Source organism: Amblyomma maculatum, chromosome 4 (assembly GCF_055883805.1).
Source record: "Amblyomma maculatum isolate TAMU_Amacu chromosome 4, ASM5588380v1, whole genome shotgun sequence".
NCBI lineage: Eukaryota > Metazoa > Arthropoda > Arachnida > Ixodida > Ixodidae > Amblyomma > Amblyomma maculatum.
In genome coordinates, this window is record NC_139347.1 from 18,862,013 (window position 1) to 18,883,189 (window position 21,177).

Genomic DNA, 21,177 nt, shown 5'->3' on the forward strand with positions numbered 1-21,177 from the left:
TGTTTCTCTTTGTTTTTATGGCATTAAGCTGCTGTGTACTTGGATTGGAACATCCAATATGCAAAGTAGCACATCAAATCATGTGCACTTAGACCTTCAGAGGGATACTATTTGTAAAAATATTCCACTCATGTTCGATTCAAAAGCAAAGCTACACTATTCATATCTAATATGGTTTTGAATAAGTAAAATTTATGCACTCCTACTAACAGTACTAACTAGTACATACAGGGATGTAGACAGAAATGGGAAGTTGAGAGCACTTGCACCCCACCTGCTAATCTAAGACTAACCTATTGCACTGGTGGCACCCCAAGCCGGGTGCAAATGTATCATTTGTGCCTATATAGATGACACCATATGAGACCATGAATGAAAAAGTCACACAGTACACCAGAATGTTTGATTTAACAGGACATTTTTTTAAATATTTATATTGGTCTTTAACCCTGAAAAGAAATGCAGACTTTGCACCAGACAAACATACACAGAAGGGGAAGGAACAACTTGATACATGTGCACAGGGGCTGGCATACAGTCTTTCCAGAGAATGGGATGTTCTGTGGTACGAGTAAAACAATAAATAGAACAGTCTTGTCCACAGAAGGCGGGTGGGGTCTTGCATGGGTCGAGGGAAAACTGCCACCTCTCGATGCAGAGAAAGCGGCGTTGGGGCTTTGGGAAGCTTGCATGGAAGCCTCATAGTATTATTCTCCACTTCTCCAACTTCTGTGTGTAATCTGCAACAGATGAGAGGATATGTGTAAATAAAATAGGATGCGACAGCCTAAACTCACAACACCCTTAAGCCGTGTTCAGACTAAATGCACTACGTACGGATCGTTGGTAAGGATCGTAAGCATAAGTGCAAAAAAACGCAATGAGTCTGTTGAGAATGCTGTCCCATTGAGCGTGAAGTGCGCAAAGTCTCCTGCCAGCACGGGCGTAAATGTGGGTGGACCCGAGACTTTTACGACTTAGCACTGACATGGCTGTTACTGCGCGACAAATGCCCACAGCCACTTCGCTTTTCCCTTTCCGATTATGGGGTTCCCGGTCCTCCCAGATTTCGCCCACAAACCGGCTAGCGGGCGATATTATCCGACACTCCAACACTGCTGCAGTGTCTCAGTTCGCCGTTGTTATTGGTATTGTGTTGGTGATTGTATCTGCCTGCAGCTTTATGTAGTGCGGAATATTCTTTGCTGTGTAATGATCAGCTTCTCATAAAAGAAGTGCAGCAGAGGCCGGTTCTCTACAACCAACAATGAAAATTGCACCGAGACAAGTGAAAAATGATGCCTGGCTGCAAATTACCAGTGCGCTAAGTAGTGCTTTTCAATTTTTTTCACATGCGGACAAACTTGCAACAATCAAATGCTTCACCTAATTTAGAAAGGTAAGGTTATGGCGCTGGGAATCCATCAAAAAGGGACTGCCGAGGCCGGCATTCATCTCGCATCCTTGGGCACAGTAGTCGAATGCCCTAACCACTGCGCCACCCCGGCAGGACGAATAAAACATGGACTCGAAAATTATGTGTCTGTACTTTAAAGTAAATGCTTTGAGAACTAAATCTCACACTGCTAAAGTATGTTACAGTATGCTAGCTATGTGGGCTTCCATCTACAGACGGTAGGAATAATAGTAAATAAGGGGCCCCTGATGTGGCCCCTTATTTACTATTATTTTAACGAACCTGCATTCAACAAGGACACTTTGGGAGCTCAATTTAATATGACTGAAAACATAAAAGATGCACATCGATGCTTGCTTAGCCATTGTTTTCTCATTATAAATAAACAAACATGATGCTATTCGAGAGTTTCCACGCCGTGTTTTGAACAGCCACAACAGTGTGCAAGGCGGGTGGTCGCGGACATGCACCTCCTGTTGCAATCCTGTTCCTCTAAACACTTTACACAGACTTTACACTGTCTTCATTGTCCAAAAACCCACAGGGAAGGGAAAAGGCGCACTCGGGAACAGTGAAAACTCACCAGGAGATAATGACAGTCTGCTCGGGGGGCGAGGAGGAAGTGGAGGCAGTGCGCGGCTTCTTGCGACGCTCGGGATCTGAGTCATAGCCTGGCAGAGGGTCAGGCTGGGCGTCTCGTAGATCGGCGTAGTGCTCGGGCAGGTACTGCTGAACCAGGGCGTCAAAGTCCCGCTCCAGAGTTCGTGCCTGTTGACACACCTGAGACTCCTTCTGTAAAGGCACATGACCGTGGAGGGAAAGATAGCAGTGACAACTTTAGTCAGCACCTACCAGACACCAACTGTCAATGCCACATAAGCAAAGTTAGTGGCGCAGAGCACTAGTGTCCAACTTCTAGGCACAGCATATTTGGAGCCAGCAGGCGTCATAACCTTACTGAATGTCGTTCTTGGGAGTTCGCATATTCCTCAAACATTGCTTGTTATGAACAAAATACTCAATAAGCAATGGTAATAGTGCCGCACTATAACTTTCAGAGGAAATCACATTTTGTACAGCAACCACTGTATTTAACTATAGATGCCAATTATTTAATGTGCCAACACATCCATTTCAAAACCTGGCTGGCCAACCAATCCAACACTGTAGCATGTAATGAGAATGAATTTGACCAAACGGCACTTACCCTAAAGGTAATGCCAATAACCTTGCTTATGCAGTGTGAACAAGCAGTAGTGCATGAAAGAGATAAACAACCTTTCATGCCACAAGTTTTCGACTGTCATGACAAAGGCAAGAAGGCATCATAGCATACTGGCTCGCAGACTGGTCTGTATTTATGCTTTAACTAAATGCCATTTTGCATAACCCATGGTAGCCGAATAGTAAGGTCATTGGCAGGCAGATCACGCACCATGCTAGGTCCACCAAAGCGTGACATTTACTTGCTGCATTCTACTTTAATAGTAACATACTGCAAACTTGCACAAGCAATTCCAAATAAAAGCTTGAGTTGGAAAGCTCAGTAGCTTGGTGCACTCACAAATTCTAAACTACGTACTCAGGCTGCATGAAAAGCTAGGTTGTCTATGGTTGCTCAAAGAATGGCGTTCCTCTGTCCGTCGCACTGACTCCGTGGCACTTCTAGACATGCCGGTGCAACACAGCCGAATGACCACAGCAATTGTGCGATATGTAAAAGGATCTGACCAATAGCCACTTCATAACTGACATACATAAGCGTGAGACATAGAGGAGGGCGCGAGTACAAAAAAATTAGCCAGAAAGGACTTTCCAACTTTCAAGCATGATTGTGGGTTTGCTGCCACTGCAGAAGTGTACAATTTGCCTTAGACGTTCATGACAACACCAGATAACAATTTAGCGAGTTTATATTGCCGCAAACTATTGCAATCTTTATTTGTTGCTGCCAACAGCCGCAAACATGCAGCCTTATCACTTGTAACGCGCAGAATGATATAGGCAATGCCACGAGTTCTGTTCATGCATTTTCAAGCCGCCAGGTGTGCCTTATCATTTTCTTTGTTGCAGAAGATGCAATGAGATGTATCTTGAATGATCTTGTAACCACCTGCATCTGTTCCATGTTGTTCTAGTCACTTTTGGAGGCTTTATCTAGATGTTTTTTCGCTGACTATATATAAATTGAGCGTTGATGAGCGAAACGGGGATTTGTACTTCGATGACCTCTTAGTTCTTTAGTTCTGCTTACTTCTTTCCAGAGTGCATCAGCTCAATAAAGAGTTCATTCAAGTGCAACTCCAGTTTCTCTGTTTGCTGCCTTCAGCACTGCCATGACTACGCATAACAATATACTATGCTTTAAAGGCCACTCACAACGCTTTGCTTGAAAATGTGTTCTACCCCCCGTGGCTGTGACACATTCCTTGGAATGCACGGCAGGTAAAAGTTTCTTGGAGACTCATTAATAGTGGAGTTGCAGACACTGTAATCAAGCTCTTTGCCTTGCTGCTCTCCTTTCAAATATTTTTTACCCTCATCAATTAGCTCAACTAGGGAGGTGAAATTTGGCCCCCTCATCATATTTTAGCAGAAGCATAGGGTTTGTCTATGTCACATGCCTACATCACAGCCCCGTCTTTTCAAGTATATCTTTTTGTTCTAAGGCTTTACGCCACCCAAATATCTGGTCATGGCACGCTCATGCCACAGTGAAGCCAGTCGTCAAGCCACTGAAAGTGGCAAGTGGTACAATGCCATGCACAACTGATACGCCTGTGGCAGGGCTCTTTCCTTCTTGCAAGCTCTGGCATGCCAAACGCTTGTAAGCCATCACTAACAGGCGTCCACGTGGCACCAGATTTCTCCTCTTCTGTGTCAAAATTGTGACACAGCCGTTATTCATTGAGCATTTCGGGTTGTGTCACACCATTTCTCTGCCTAACTGGCATGCATTTTCTCGGGTGTTTTCAGAGGAGGAAGAAGAATGCAGAGAGCACAGTCTGACAGGCAAGACAGGTACAGAGAGCATCACACTACCGTTGATGTGGTGGTGCACACCAGAGGAGGAAGGGTGGAAACAGGCGTCACTGCACAAGCGAGCTTTTGCCCTCATACATGTAGGCAGTCTTAAGCATCTCAAAATTGTTCTTTTTGCTATCCAGGATATTTCCAGCAAAACCCCAAGCGGCGTTTCAGTCTTCTTGTTTGCTTTGTAGCCTAAAGTTAATGATGAACAGATTAAAGGTGTATGTACACAGGCTGAAATTCTGAGCTCATGCCCGGCACGGGCCCTGTGCTACCGATAGGAAGCCAGGCCCGGCCCCCACTAGCATAGCTTGAGCATGGCCCAACCTGAAATTCTATAACTGCAGTTAAAGCGACAATACACAAAGAAATAATTCCAAGATGGTAACTTTATTTTTTGTTTAAGACTTAAGTATAAAGCTCTCATGTTTGAGATGACAAATTCACAGAATAAATAGATGTACAATGCATACAAAGGACTTCTATTCACCTTAACTATTGCAAGTTGGTATGGGGCAGGCGTTTTAACAAAAATAAATCAGTGCCCTTCTGCCTTAAGAAAAGTAGCCATCCGTTGCAAAAACAATGTTTCATACTTAAAGCTCTTTTTAAGCACCAAATTATCACCATCACGTCTTTCTATAATTACAGTCTTCTTTACCACTTGTACTTTGCAAATCAAAAATATTGACAGTTCCTACTAACCCAATCATGGTGCAACGCTAGCTACGTTCGAATATCTTTAACACACGCGACTCCACACCTACAAACTAATTACCTTCTTCAGACCTTAAGATAAACTCTATTTTTCCAACGTTATGCATATCACAATCACACGTAGAATGTTGCGCACAATGTTCTTAGTGTGACCTGTCTTTCCTGTCTTATAGTAAAATGGTACTTTATGTATTGAACCTAAAATTGTTATTTTTGTGTGCATAGTGCTGTATTATTGTGTATATCATAATCTGACATTCATTTTTTGTACAGTGTTCAAAAAAAGCTGTCGCTGTTGCCTGTCGCTGGCTCCCCGACTTCATCAAGCTTTTGTCGAGCCTTTTGTCGAGGAGTCCTGTCAACATTTCGAATGTTGAAAATAAAAATGAACTGAAGTGAATTATGGAAAAACAATAACTTAGCCACTGATGAAGGCTTGAATATGCAGCACTTATGCATTACGAATTCGGAAGCACCGGAGTTTCTTCCGCTGTTCTAACTGGGGCTGGAATGACTCATCTCTGCTACTCCAAAACTGTGCTAGCTCAAACTCTGAGCAAGGGTTTGGTCCTATGGCCAAGTGCTTGGTAAGCATGTCTCGTTCACCGTGTACCTCCCATGTATACGTTCAGGTGTGCCTTTCACAGTGCTGACAAGGAGCCACCGTTGAATTGCCTGGGCCAAAAAACAAAAGGCAACTAAAGCACGGTGGATGCTAGGACAAGCCATAACAGAGACAGGCGACGGCATGGCACAAATATTGAAATGGATGCCTAAATATCTGTGCCAGTGTTACTGAAGCAGGAGCTGCGAAAGTCGAACTCAACAGCCAAAAAGCGACCCTTCTGTTCAGTCACTGACGGCTAGCAAAGATCTGTTCACGACGAGGGTGTGTGGTAGAAAGGGGGATCGACGTCGGAAAAGGACGCAGGGAAACACTTCTTACAGAGCACTCAAGATGCCAGCACACCATGACCATATTTGCACTTTCGTAAAGCTTGCATGTAGTCGGAAGCAACAATGTGAACCGGGGGATGGGCAAGAACTAATGTGCATGCAAAGTGCTCGAGTGTAATGAGGGACATCTCTACAAATGGCATAACGCACAGAATAAGCTGGAACATGCGTAGCCTACAGCCAGAAACTAAAAATGTTATTTTTGCAGGCAAAAACAAAAATGCAATGGAAAAGAAGGCTTGCAACTGGCAGACAATGCAAAGCAATAAGAAATGTGTCATTCTGTGGTATTTGGCACACTGGCTACGCCTGCCCTTCACACTCAGTCAGAAATGATGGACCAATGGAATGCCTTTCACTGAGACATAACGGCAAATGATGCCAGCACAAAGGAATGAGGAGATTGGCTTCTCGAAATGAAGCATGAGATGGCTTTGATTTCAATTTGTATCCCTTTATGGGGCGTGCATGCCTCTGGCATTTTCCGCAGACTATTTCCGATGCCTGGTCTGTGCTTGTTTCATAAAAATATCCAAATCAGAGTGGCTGACGAACACTAGGTTAGGCAGCAAAAGATGATGAACGAGGTTCATGCAGGATATGTGAGAACATCATTAGTCTACAGCATGTTATACGATTATGTTATCACCTATATAAAGAAATGACAGAGACATTCATGCTCATTTCTGAGTAATTTATTATGCAGTTCCTACCCGGAAAATTGCACCCCAAACCATTCAGTGCCCATGTCATCTGCCAACTACCACACCTTCAGGGGGCTTTCTCAGATCTTTTCAAGGTTGCAAGGCTTCAAAACAGCTTCAAACCGATGTGTTTGATTGCCATCTCGCCCTTCCATATCAAAGGGGCTTCTTGAGTTGGCAGCTCCTTCCAACTCAGCCGTGCCATTTGTTCTCATGATGTCCACAATCCGCCAACAACCGGTGCTGACCTATGACACCTGCCAACCACTACCTGCCACAGGCGTACTCATGATCTTTCGAGGCTGCGAGGCTTCAAATGGTCAATTCTGCCAACACTGACGGAGAAATTTTTCCAGCATTGGGTACTAACTTTATTGCATCAAAAGAAGGTTTGGTTTATGGGGTTTAATGTTCCAAAGCAACTCGCGCTATAAGAGACGCCGTAGTGGAGAGCTCCGGACATTTCGACCAGTCGGTGTTCTTTAACGTGCACTGACCTTGCACAGCACACAGACGCCTTGCTTTTCGCCTCCATTGACAATTCGTTATCGCATCCTTGCAAACAGCAATCAAGCGCCCTAACCACTGCGCCACCATGGCTGGGCGCATTAGAAAAGGACGGAATACAAGGATCAAGGAAGCAATATGCTTAAAGATACAGCCCTGTTAAACCTTGAGTAAGCAAAGTAAGCATTGTTTGTAATTGCCGAAGCAATCCACGAGCCTTCTGTTAGGGAAATTGTGTGTAGTCTGTACAGTGCTTCACTGCCTCATCTATGGTAAACTATACCCTACAAACAAAAACAGGGACCTCTCTGCAAAACTTGAGCCTTGGAAAGCCACTGGTAAGCAGGTCATGCTTAGCTTTAGGTGAGGCCATTCATCGGTTCAAAAGGCTAGATGACTATACCTAGGACTGTGTAACCTAACTGAAAGGTTTTTTCAGAGTGTTCTACTAATCTCTTAAATACACCTGTCCACTAGTAGAGCACGCCAAAAATAAAAGCATCACTGTGGATAACTATACTGCAGCCTGGATAACATACCCCTTGCTTTTTTCTCATCCCTTGGGCCACTTACATTAATTACATAATTAATGACACTAACTGGATGTTGAGATAAATTTGGCATTCCTTTACTAGGTTAGGTGCCTTTGTCACTGAATCGCCATTATTTTACAGTGTTTCATCAAAAGAAAAAAAAAATATATATATATATATATATATATATATATATATATATATATATATATATATATATGCCACATCTGTTTGGGACTGCAGTCAAGACTACCTCACACATTAGAAATGGTGCAAGATAATTCTTTCGCTTAATCCTGCAATTATAACAGAACCGCCACTGCATTTTCAAAGAAAGATAGCCTTAATCTGTGTTTCTAGCTTCTCGCCACAAAACCTTCCGCCACCAGAATTTGAACGGAGCTGCAAAGATTTGTTGAGTTTGTGTGTTTACACTGAATGCTGCTGAATGGGCCCACTGCATCACTTTCTTTGTAGCACAAGATGTGCCGAGATTTATCTTGAATGATCGCAGCCACGCGTGACTGCTTTCACATAGTTCCAAATCGTTCTGTCTCTGGCAGCTTTATCTTGATGCTTCCTTGCCTTTAAATTGCCTTTAATTTAAAGCTTTAAATTGCACGTTGTTGAGAGCAGCAGGCATTCTGTTATTTGACGACGAAGCACAATTATTCTTGCTATCGCTGCCATCAAAAAGTTCCTTTTTTTTTTTGTGGCGCAAGTCAGCACAATAAAGAGTTTCTTTAGAGAGCCTTTGATTGTCTATCTGCATCTGCATGCTGTACTACTGCCACGACTATATGACATCTGGTGGAGGTGCTGAACCCTGTCAAGGTGGCGTATCCCCAATGATGAACCCCAACAAATAGAAACAACCTCTAGTTTCTGTGTAGCCTCGTGAGCTTTCCACCTCCCAAGGACTGCCCATGAAGACGCAGAAGACTACTGATCTGTTTAACTGCATAGCAACAGTCAATGCGTGGCATGAGCCAGCAAAGGTGAGGCAAGTTTACTTCGCATTTCAGGGACCTGCCCGGATCCGGTGTAAAAATCGCAAAGCTTCTTTAAAGGATTGGGACATATTCAAGAAAGAGCTCAGTCCCTCCTTCAGTCAAGAGTTCAACTCTAAAATGAATTTGTGCTTGCATATGTTGAAGAGATCAAGTGCCTCTTCTGCCATGCCAATCCCAAAGTGAACTTGCAACTCTTTGCGGCTCTGCTACAACATCCGCCTAAAGCTGTATTGAGTTTAATAAAGCAGCAGCTACCCTCGAGAAGGACCTTGGATGCTCGGTTCTACCAGTACAACCAACCACTCTAAGTACTCTCAGCAAGTCACTATGGCAGCCCACCTAAAAGCAGGGATAGCCTGCGGGATCTTAATCCGTGAATTTGTTGGGGAAGAGTTGCTGTGCGGGCTGCTACCGCCGCTCCAACAACCTCAAGTAGCAACACTCATAAACATTGTCTACGATGAAATCCAGAATGCACTTGGTTCTCTGTCACCGTCAACTGCTGCTGGTGCTGAAGCCGACTAATGCCACAGCAGGATGCAGTCCGTGCCACAATGATTTATGTCACAAACACTGGGCACAGCTAAAGTGCATTGTGACTAATTGCAGACCATCTTTGATTTGACTCCCCTCCCTACACAATTTGAATAGTGCTAAGCACATCTTCTGTGCCACTTTTGCAGTACACTCAGACAAATGACAGGAAAACACTGAATCAGCAGACATTAAAAGGGAACCTGAAACAATATCATAAGCAACAGATCTGCAGAGGTGGTCTTTGTGAGCGAGTACATTCGAGTCAAATTTACAAGCACTGCTTGGACTCTACAATATACCAAGGGTGCAGCAGCTCAAATAGGATTTGTAACAATTTTTGGAGCAGTAAAATCTATATTTGGAGCAGCTCACAAGAAAAAAAAAAAATAAATAAATAAAAATAAATAAAACTGCACTTTGCAGTATGAATTCAAATTTTGGATTCATTAAACAGAGAAGAAACCTTATTTTCGGCACAAAAAATGAAGAGATGTGAATAGCGAACTGTATTGAATGTGATCCAAAGGAATTCTAGTAAGGGCAACCTATCACCAACGCTGCGTGTACCTACTTTTGTAAATAAGCACTTTGCACACGCACGCGCACACATGCACGTACGCACACACACAATGTGAGCAATAAAACCGGGGTGGTTAATCTTTAAACTTTGGGGACCGAATAAAAATGAAAAAAGCTAGAAAATATGCACTTAGGTATATTTTTTTTTATATCAAGTGCAGGTTGACAATCTTAATCACGGCATCTTATCTTACTTGCAAGGCTCATAAAACAATGTTTTACAGTGCAAAATCCACAGCTCGTGTCGTGCGAGGGCAGCTCCAGAAAAGCTCAATTCGAAGCCAACTGCAATCAGCCTGTCCCTAAAAGCAAGTACAATACAAAATTAAAACAAAAATAATAATTCAAAAGCAAACACAAAAAAAAGGCAAAAAGAAAAGAAAAACAATGACCAAAAGACAAAAGGGCAACTGCTGAAAGCCGATAAGAAAGTAAGTTGTAAGCAAAGAAAACTGACGAGTGAGCGTGTCTTCAGCCCGTGATTTATGCTTTCTATTGGCTGGCAATGACTCGGTGGTTTTGACTCAATATTTTGATTAAGGGGAGGTAGGCGATGTCTAGAGATACAGTTGAACCCGGAAATATCAAACTCGGATAATTTGAATTTTGGTTATATCGAACTCACCAAATATCCCTTTGAAAATTCCATATAGAAGTATAGAAAAGCTGCGTTGTATATCGAACTCAATTTCACTGGTCGTTCGATATATCGAACTTTGCACCATGCATTGGACGGTGCGCATCCCCCAAAGACAATCGCATCACCCTCAGCCGTTTGCTGCGTGACGTTTTTAAGCCACGCACGAAAGGAATGAGAGGGCATAGTTTGGTGACGGCTGGTCTAGGGCAGTGCCGTGCCCTTTCCCCAAAGGTGCGCGCATCTGCGGTGATTACTGCCACGCTAGCACGTGATGTTTGCAAGCCATGTTCATGAAGGAACGAGAGGGAACCAATGCAGCCATGGTGTTCGGGAGGGAAAAAACATGATAGAGCGAAGCGCAAGAGTGTGCCCACCCTTCTGCCAAGCTTTATCTCTACCCTCCTCTCTCTTTCTCGGTCTCCGTTATCAGCAGCACACACTATGCATGCGCAGACAAGCCAGCTCGGCAAGTGGTAGATGCTTCTCCAGTGTGTGCTGTGAACGCTCTGAGCGCGGCGGCTGACGTGCGATGCGTGTCTTGTGCCATCGTGCTGAACGTGCGTAAGCTACGGAAGGACATTAAGCACCGGCAGTTCTTTCTTTTTTTGCGGGAGTTGTTCATCCTTGCCATAGTGCTGAACATGCGGCGGAAGCAGCATTTTTTTTTTTCTCTTTTGGGAGAGTTGTCCTTACTTGTGCTGAACGTGCAGCGCAGCATAAGCTATAGCGGCTGCGGACGTTAAGAAGAGGCAGGGCTTTTTTTTTTTTTGCAAGAGTCGTCCATTCTTCCATCTATAAATCAACGAAAGCATGTGGTCAGCTGCGGTCATGACACCGACATTTAGCATTGTTCGCTTCAAACGGCATTTGCAGCTATCACACTTTCCAATGATTTTGTGGCAGTGGACTTGGGCCGCGCCAAGCGCGACGTGATAAATCGAACCAGGCTTGTGCAATCAAGCCATCACGGGCACTCTGCCAAGTTCGCTCCCTGTCATAGCAAGATCTATCAAAAGTATAGTCAAAAGATAAACACGCCATGACGTTATCGCTGTGTAGTATCTTGGCACACTGCCAATAAATAAACTGTGGAAACAACGGTTGAAACGGAGGGATGCGCCACCGAACGCTTTTTTTTTTGTTTTGCAAATTCACAGCAGCAAAAGTGGGGAGTGGGTTCATTATGCAAGTGGGTTGATTACGCGACAAATACGGTATCATTTTTCATCATCGCAAGTGGCGTCTCAAGCCGATTTCTGTATATCGAATTATTGATATATCTGGGTTGGACTGTATTAGGTTACATATTTCGTGCACAGAACAGACTTTATAGTATTTTGATGTACAGGGTCATCCACTTCTAGCTATAACACGGTCACTGCTTTCAAAGCAACACTACGTACGATGCAGGCACATATCTATGCAAAGCGATGCAAGCACAGAGAGAAATGGACGTTGTGCTTTACATGGCCTGCCAGTTAGCTTTATTGAGTGGCCGGGTCAGACGCAATGGCGCTTTGAAAGCAGTGACCGTGTTATAGCCAGAAGTGGATGACTCTGCATCCGTAAATGTTAATTTGGCAGTCTTGGGCATTTTGAAATTCAATAGCTATGGCTGCTGCACCGTTTCCCGATCAGCTGATGCCCAAAATAAATTTCACATATGCCACCTCCAGTTATATTAGCACAAACACAGAAGCCATAATTGACGCACCTCATCTGATGACAGGAAAGTGAGTCTATCAAGGAGACAGCATTAAAACAACCTTGTTGTACATGAACAGCCCAACGAAATACCAAAAACTTCCAAGAGCCGTGTAAAAAAACTAGAGATATATCCATTAAAAAAAATGCGGCAGTTAAAATACAGTGTTGAAGTATTGCTCCAAAATCACAAGTACCAACACGGCCCTTTTAGCAATGTTACGCCGTAGTAGCAGTGGTGCCTCGTTACAAACGGCCCCTTTGCATTATAGGGATGCTTCACCGCACGGACTATGACCCGTGTGGCGAAGCACCCTCAAACATTAAAAAAAATGCGGCAGTTAAAATACAGTGTTGAAGTATTGCTCCAAAATCACAAGTACCAACACGGCCCTTTTAGCAATGTTACGCCGTAGTAGCAGTGGTGCCTCGTTACAAACGGCCCCTTTGCATTATAGGGATGCTTCACCGCACGGACTATGACCCGCGTGGCGAAGCACCCTCAAACTGTAAAGGTTCAGTGTACTTGAAGAGCGGAAGAAGCACGTGGACGCAAGCGAGAGAAAAAAAATGAGTAGGCGTTAGAACAGTGTGACGACTTCTAAAAATAAAACTAAAAGGCCAGTGACGTGCGCTGTAGTGACTGAAACAACGTGACTGGCCATATCATGGCCGCAGAAAGTTGCCCCCGAGTATGGCAAACTTTTGCGGCTAGTTGGGGCATTTTGGCGCAGCGCGGTGCAAATTTAACAAACTTATCAAATTTCATGCTTATGGCACAGAAATATGCAGCTGTATCAAAATCGCACAGTTGGCATTGTACCCCTGATTTGCAAATAAGATCAAAAAATACTCCTGGAAACTTCTCACAACCGGTCATGGGCAAGGCGGAGCCATTGTGACCTATTTTCTTTCATTCCTTTTCTCGTGCAACAGCGTGCACTGGAAGTTGAGGGGGAGAGGAAGAGTATCCTTCTTGATCGCTAGTATCTTCAGTGTTAGTGAGGCTAGCTTAAAGATTTGTGTTCAGGAGGGGATGGAATACCCATTGTTCGGACACATTTTCTAGGTTTAGTAAGCAGCTTTTCATGATGGATTAAACAGCGCGAAAGACAATGATGAAGATAGAGGACACTTCCAACATGAACAACCAACTAGCCTGCACCTCTATGCTTGTAAGTTTTTCATGGTACCTTTAACAGCACAGGAGGAATCCAGAGACTCTAGCTGCCAGTTTCTGTGGAGTACGTTTTTGCACACTCTCCAGCAACCGTGCAGTTAACTAAATGCTCAATTCGCACTCTTGCCGAAACAATAGGAAATTCAATCTTAAGTGGCCCTAAGACCTGTTTTTTACTACCGAAATACACCTCAATTTGAGTTACTCTTTGACAGAAAAAACTAATTGTATATTTCCCTCAAAAAAATTTATACTGATGCTACCGTGGATGCTGCTTGACTACCAGTTTGCCTGTAAACATTGCGGATGTCAGATCATTCAATTATTGTGCAGACAGCACCCTATGAAGATCGCCACAAATGTGAATGTGATCAAGTATGCAGAACACTGCATACCAAAATGTTGACTTAGTGATGGCTTAAATCTGTCCAGCTCACAATTTCTGTCAACTTGTTATTTTATAACCATGCCCGTGGCTAGCTTTATGATGTCCTTGGCTGCTGGTGCTGAACACGGACAATTGCAGCCAGTTGTTATCTCAAACACTGTATCTGCTCATCACATTATGCTTTCACAGTACAAAAACATTTACTGCAGTCGCTGGAAACATGAGCAATGTTACGCAGCGCATCATACTATACAGCGTGCCGTGGAGCGCATTTCATGACTAGTTACAAGCTTGCTCCTTACAGCGCGGTAAAGTTCCTGTAAATGGCAGTGCACTTACGAGGGAACAGTACACAGCATGAAACAATACTGTCGATCAAATCTCACTTTGTGGAAAATTTAAGCTCATACAATTCACTGTTTCAGTTGACAGAAGCATTCTATGGAGTGCATAGAATAGCGGAACATGCTGTATGTCTCCAGAAGTGACTCAATGTAGCTAAGCTAAGGAAACGTAGCTTGACCTTTGATAGGAATATATCAGCAGTAGGTGAAAGTGCACAGTTTTTGAAGTGCATTTACAGTTATGGTTCCCAGATGGCTTCCTAACCATTATGATGGCATTAAGTGGCATTGACTCATGCGGAGTCCAATTCAACAGCTTGAGCCCATTTATTGCAATGCACTGCACAGAACCATCTTCTGCCTACTGGTAAAGTGAGTACCTTCGAAATGCGCTCCATCCCAATCTTATTCTCCTAGCTATTATGGTAAAGTTAATTTCACACAAATCTCGACTACAAATTTCAACGATCCCAGCAGCCCTACACAAACACTACATCACTGCTATACCAGGTGCTAATGCATTTCCAGGCATTTTCTAATGCGAGAGCATTTGAAGGTTTAAGGCGAGAAATTGTGGTGTGAAAGAGATGCACGGATAGACGGAAAGGATATGAACGGCAGAGAACCACAGTCAAAAAGTGGAAAACAGAAGGGAAAGAAAAAGTGCACAAGATTTGGGCACTGCCAGTGACAGGACGCACATCAGAGAGCCGAAAAGTGGAAAAATACGAGAAGGAGGAGGAAAAGAAGCAGAAGGCGCACGCCGGCTTGGAGTGTTCACCAGGCGGGGATGGAAAGAGAGAACCGAAGAAAGGAGAAGTAGCAAATGATTCATGCTCTCACATTCCCATTTAGTCAATTATCGATCACTTTTTCTTTGTTCATGTACCACACAGAACAAATATTACTAAACTTGTCAAGATTCCTTGTAATAGTTACCCAAAAGGTATGATGCAACAAAACAGGCACGTAAAAGGCACTGGCACGCAATTATCAGACCAAACTTTCATCTTAAGCATGCCTCCATAAACCATTCGCACCTCCTCATGCAAAGCATGGGAGGGCCGGCTTCTTAAGGAGCGCCTTGTTGGAGGAAATGCCAAGAACCCTTTCTGAATTCCAATAAACTTCCAATCGGGGCAGCAACTGCTTCCCCCACTGTGGAGTAAATGCTGGGGTGCGTTAATGAATTGGGGCATGAGACCGTGGCTGCCATTCTTTCTACAGTAAACCTTTAAACCTACACTCTCCATTCTTTCCAGCACCTATGGACACATCTGAGGTGTACCCCAAGAAATAAATAAACGGTGGTGCCGGAGTATGCGCCGGGGACTGGCACTGGAACAAGCCAGCCTCTGCCTCACCCGCTCTCAAGACCAGAGTTTAAGGGAAGAAGCACGCTCACCCCAGACTTGACCTTGGGAGAGAGGGGAGAAAAAAAAAGAGGAAGGGGAAGTAGAATACCTCTTGAACACATTACATATAAAAAAAAAAAGAATAGAAATACAAGGCAGGCACATGCATGCATCAGGCCTACCTCACAACACTGCTCCTCTTACGAAGACACAAGCAGAGGCAAAAACAAGCCACATCAACAAAAAGGTTCAGGAGCATGCTGAGAAACAAGAAAACAGCACTGGGTGGGAAACTTTGCCATTTCTGCGAAAACTCTCATTCATGACACTTACGGCAGGTCACTTAATATGCAAGTTGGTTTTCCCGCAAAGCTATATTTCTGCAGCAAAGATTCTGAGCTGCGCTTGTACATAGAAGCCCAAAGTAGTCACGAGCAAACTAAAGGTGTTAAAGGTTTGCCTGCTACAAGCAGTGCCTTTGTCACTAAGCATAAGAACGGCCAATGGCTGCTATCACTGTACCCACCACCTTGCCCGGTAAAATCTAATTAAATAAAGCACAGTTAAAATTGATGATAGCCTGATAAGCAGCAATTAGTACAAATGCTGTCATCGCTTACAAGATGCTATAAATGCGGCACGCAAACTGTAAACCAATAATAGATTTTAGTTTGCAAGTTTTTGAACAAAAGGCAGCTTGACCTACCAGATTGTTCTCGGTCACTGTCATCATGGTGCCATTATCACATATGCACCTGTTTAATACAGCATGCTCATGGGCAGTGGAGTGGCCAGAAAGATTTTTTGGGGACTGTTATACGCCGGTAGTAAAAAAATTGGGTGAAAAAAGGCCGAAAGGAGGCAGCGAGAGAGGGAGGTATACAGAGCTAAAAAATTTAGGGGGGTTCTGACACGGAAATACGCCCTCTGGCTACGCCCCTGCTTGTGTACAAACATGCTGCCATCAGACTCATTTGCCAATGTGATCAGAGCCCTGCATCACACACCAAAAGTAATACTGCTAGTAAATTAAAAAAAAAAAAAAGAAAACATTTAAAGCGAATTTTGAAACTTATTGCTTAGCGCCATCCTGGCATATGTCATATCTACTACTATAGCTTCACAGTCATTGAATCATGCATTTGAGAAAAACATTAAGTATATAATTGTGCCACTACAATACATGAATACATTTAAAGAGCAAGTCCTCTGCAGGACAAAGCGAGCAGTTCCCAGCAAACATGCTAAGGCACTGAATATAGGTGCTAGGTTTGGCAGGTTCCCGCCAAAAAAATGAGGCCCTACATCATCCATGAAGGCACTTCCCTGCAGCGCTACAGTCTCGGCAAACTCTCTCAAGCTGAAATACTGAGCTTGAACTCTGCTTCAAGGCATCAAAGCTGCTAGCCCACAGAGCCAGCAGCTCATTCCCACACAGCACTGTTCATTTGTTTCACTTGGCAGGCCTGCATTTCTACCACTAAAGCAAGGTTGTGCGCAATGTACTTTCAGTGGAGTGGAGCACCACTGTTGTTATGACACAGCAAGTGTACCGAAGAGTTCTTACCTACATCATCAGTTATAAGCTCAAGTGCTACTCGTGTCACCAAAGACATTAACATTTACGATGCACTATGTCAAATACCTGATGGCCCTTATTAATTTCTTTTCTGAAAAAAATAGCAGGACTAAGGAAAGTCATGCTACAGAGGGCAGAACATTTAGATGTTTACATGCACCAACAAAGCCTCCTATGAATCACATAAGGTTTTGTGTTGCATCACTCCATATAGCCAAGGTGACATTATTTTTTGCCTCAGTATAGACAGTAGACTTGGCCAATCATCGGCCTGTGCAGCATTCCTCATGCAAGCACCAAGATTAAAATAATATTTAATGTACTGATATTTATGAGAAAATTGATTACAAGTTTTGCTAGCTATGTGCTTCAAAATGCTATCTCCCCAGGAAAGTGATGCAGCAGAAAATGTGCACAGCAACATACATTTCACAACCAAAAAATTAATAAAATGCAAAATAACTTGTTGACTCTATGCTTGGGCATATGTATGCAAAAGAAGGCACAAAATAGACAGCCACAGCAAGAGCCATACAGCACGACAAGCTTTTGTCCTCTGTCTCTCTATGCGGTCAATTGCAGACATATTTGCTTGGTGTGTGTTTTCTGGTGCATTGCACACAACCTTGCACCCTTCACCATACTGTGACCAGCAGCCTTCCCAGAAGACAGTTAACACTTTAGAAAGCACAGAAATGCAACTGTTCATCCACAAGAGCAAGGAATCAGCAGGGAAATGCATGCTCACTTGAAAAATAAAGCAGGAAATGAGGGGGGTTAATGTGGCGTCACAAAGCGGCACAAACAAGGTGCAAATTGAAAATGTCTTCTGGTAGCCCTGCTGTTCGGCTCGCTTTACCAGAGCAGCTACCAACTCGGGAAAACTGACCAAATGAGCCAGCTTTTACCACTTGCAGAGCATGAATACGCCTCCCAATGAAGCTACAATCAAAAGGTAGTTGCAAAAGAAATGGGCAACCATTTACAGTGTGTGCAGACGGGGTAGAACAATAAAAACAAGCAACAAAAAAAGAAAAAAAAAATCAGATAAGAGGTCAGCAGCAAGGCACAATCCACAATTAGGGTAATGATGAGTTCATGATCCTGCAGAAGTTGCATAATTTTAGCAACAGCGTCGGACCAGTACCAATATGTTCTGTCTGTCGGCCTCGCATCCAGTTCGGTTTGGTTTAGGGGGTTTAACGCACCAAAGGGACTCAAGCTATGAAAGACGCCGTAGTGGAGGGCTCCGAAAATTTCGACCACCTGGGGTTCTTTAAAATGCACTCACACTACACAGCACACGGGCACCTTGCATTTCCCCTCCATCGAAAAGCAGCCGGCATTCCATCCCGCATCCTTGGGCACAGCAGTCGAGCGCCCTAACCACTGCACCACCACGGCATGAGCACAACCAGTGTGTAATTTCGTAAGTAAATGAAGCAAGTGTAGCCCAAAGGAAGCTTCATGGGAGCCTTCATCCAGTTCCCCTTCCATTGATCCTACTCCGTCCTCACTGGACCGCTCCTGATAATGTCAAAAAGTGTAGTTTTTGTGTGAAGACGCAAGAACCAAAACAAGAAGGGACCACAAGAGGTTGCCAAACAGTAAGAATGCACGTGGCATTCCTTTCTGGTCTCATAAATATTTGCCAAGGGACATTTGAATGCTCTTGAGCCATCTGTCATTTTGGCTGCTTGGCAGCTGACAGGCATGCCTTGTTAAGCAAACTCCAAACTAGTGTCCTATGACTAATTGATCTATGGCACTGTCACACTAGTGTCCAGAGGGACACACTATGTTGGTTAAAAGCTCTCTTGCAGCTCTGTCCTATCTTTGCTCAGAGTCCTCCACTCTTTGTCAAAAGTGCCCCATCCTTGCAAGTTTTCTGCTGAGCCATGTTGGAGGGCATTCACCGCATCCCTGTGTCTCTCAATCTCTGGAGGAGTGAGCAGACTTGCCACCCTCACTTCTGCAGAGCTCTGGAGCTGGAAATACCCTAAGCATCCCACTGCATAGCTCAAAGGCGAATCTCACAGGCTGGAAACTCCAAGGCCACAGATGAACCCCGAGGCTGACTATAGTGCTCATGGGCACCCAGAATTCTGCTAATGCTCGTTTAGTATCTCTCGTTTTTCACATGCAACACTGTCCACTATTTCAAATGCTCTAGAGTGCCTTCTTCCCCTTTCACTTCGCTTCTCGTTTGAATCTGAACTGTAGGCGACCCACCTCTCATTCTAAAGTGCCGCAGTTTAAAGAGCCCTGATTGACATTTCTGCACAAAAATAGAAAGCTTACAAGTGCCTTCATACATAAAGCAAAAAGCTGAAGCCTTTTACCAGTTTAATGTCAGCTTTCCAGCTAGTGGAAAAACATATCTACATAACATGTAACAAATATGGCAGTATACAATATTTAAATTACCTCTCCACAGTTTGTTCCCGCACTTTGCTTTGCATGATCTATGATGGCAGAGGCCAGCACATGTCGAAATGTGCACAGCAAATAGTTTCAAGAAAAAGAAAAAAAAGAAAGAAAGTATATGCCTTGCAACTGCAGAAAATGTGAATTGAAATCATCATCATCATCATCAGCCTGATTATACCCACTGCAGGGCGAAGGCCTCTCCCATATTTCTCCACTTAACCCGGTTCTGTGCTAGCTGCATCCACTTGACCCCTGCGAACTTCTTAATCTCATCCGCCCACCTAACTTTCTGCTGCCCCCTGCTACGCTTTCCTTCCCTTGGATTGGAATACACCACCTAAATGATGCATATGGCATTCCTTATACAGATTGACCTCACTACAACAGACCTTGAAAGTGAAGATTTTGGTCTGTTGTAAAAGAAGTATGTAATAAGAGTAATACTCTTACAACAGACTTTTACGCAAACACTAAATGGGTCTGTTATAACCAGACTGAACTGCAAGTCACAAATATAGACAAAGAATGGATTTATTTCTCTCTAAGTCTTCGGAAAGAAGATGGTCAGCTCTGACTGACTGCTCTGTACGGTGAACAGCTTTGGACACTATGCGCGTCTTCATCACTATAAAGCTGTTCACTTCATCTGCCCTCATAGTATCTCACTCAAAATAGTTCTTTAGGCCTTGGATGTATTCCAAGGCTTGAGAAGTTATTTTCTCAGCTACAATCCCTCTGCAACATTCTTCCTCTTCCTCTTCTACGTCTTGATCTGCTGTAGGCACTCTGCGGAATTCAGCTACAATTTCTTTATCTGCCAACTGTTTTGTGTTGACCAGGTCATCATCCGCAGTTACATACTCTGAGAAATCCTGGCTCCTGAAGGGCGCTTCTCCAGCTGCCCAGAGATCTGGATCTGGTGGGTATTCCTGTGGCAATATGGTGCTGTCACCGGCTGGAAAACCAGCTTTCCTAAAGCAGTTTTCTATGACAATTGGCTGAATCTGCATTCACACAGAAGCAAGAACCTGCACTGCAAATCTCAGGCCAATTACAGGGTCTCTTTTCGCTTGCAAGTCAAAAAGTTAACGCTCAGCAAGGCGTGTGTGGTATCTGGACTTCACTGAGTGCATGATGCCCTGGTAGATAGGCTGTACTTTTGACGATGTGCAGGGTGGAAAATGCATCACCTTTGTGGCCTGAAGCTGTGGAAGCTGCATATGGCTAGAGCAATTGTCGAGGAAGGGCAGCACATCCCTCTTCTGCCTCTGCATTTTGTTGTCGAACTCCAACAGCCACTTATAGAAAATATTTTTCATCATCCAGGCACTTTTGTTGGATTCCCAATCCACGGGAACGCGCACATTCCGCAGGCATAACGGTCTTTGTGAGTTGCCTATAACCAACAGCTTTCTATTCCCCCCCCGTCCATGTTGCCGCAGAAGAAAACACTTAGGTACTCCTTCGACTTCTTGCGGCTATGGAACGCATCTTCGGAAAAACAGAACATCTTTCCTGGCCTCAGCTTGTAGAATATGCCACTTTCATCGGCACTGAAAACAT

General features: G+C 43.9%; 1 protein-coding gene across 5 annotated transcripts in view; it reads right to left on the minus strand.

Moving 5' to 3' along the window:
• Nucleotides 1-401: 401 nt before the first annotated feature.
• Nucleotides 402-21,177, minus strand: part of bon (tripartite motif-containing protein bonus) — a 160,639-nt gene continuing 139,863 nt past the window's right edge. For 4 of the 5 annotated variants that reach the window (XM_084600843.1, XM_084600841.1, XM_084600842.1 and 1 more), the window contains 2 exons: nucleotides 2,001-2,209; nucleotides 402-740 (listed from right to left, as the gene is read on the minus strand). In XM_084600843.1, the coding sequence (XP_084456969.1) occupies nucleotide 740; nucleotides 2,001-2,209 (210 nt within the window). In that variant the 3' untranslated portion in view covers nucleotides 402-739. Of the gene's footprint in view, nucleotides 741-2,000; nucleotides 2,210-15,395; nucleotides 15,668-21,177 lie in introns of those variants that run through there. The other variant, XM_084600845.1, reaches the window with a different exon arrangement.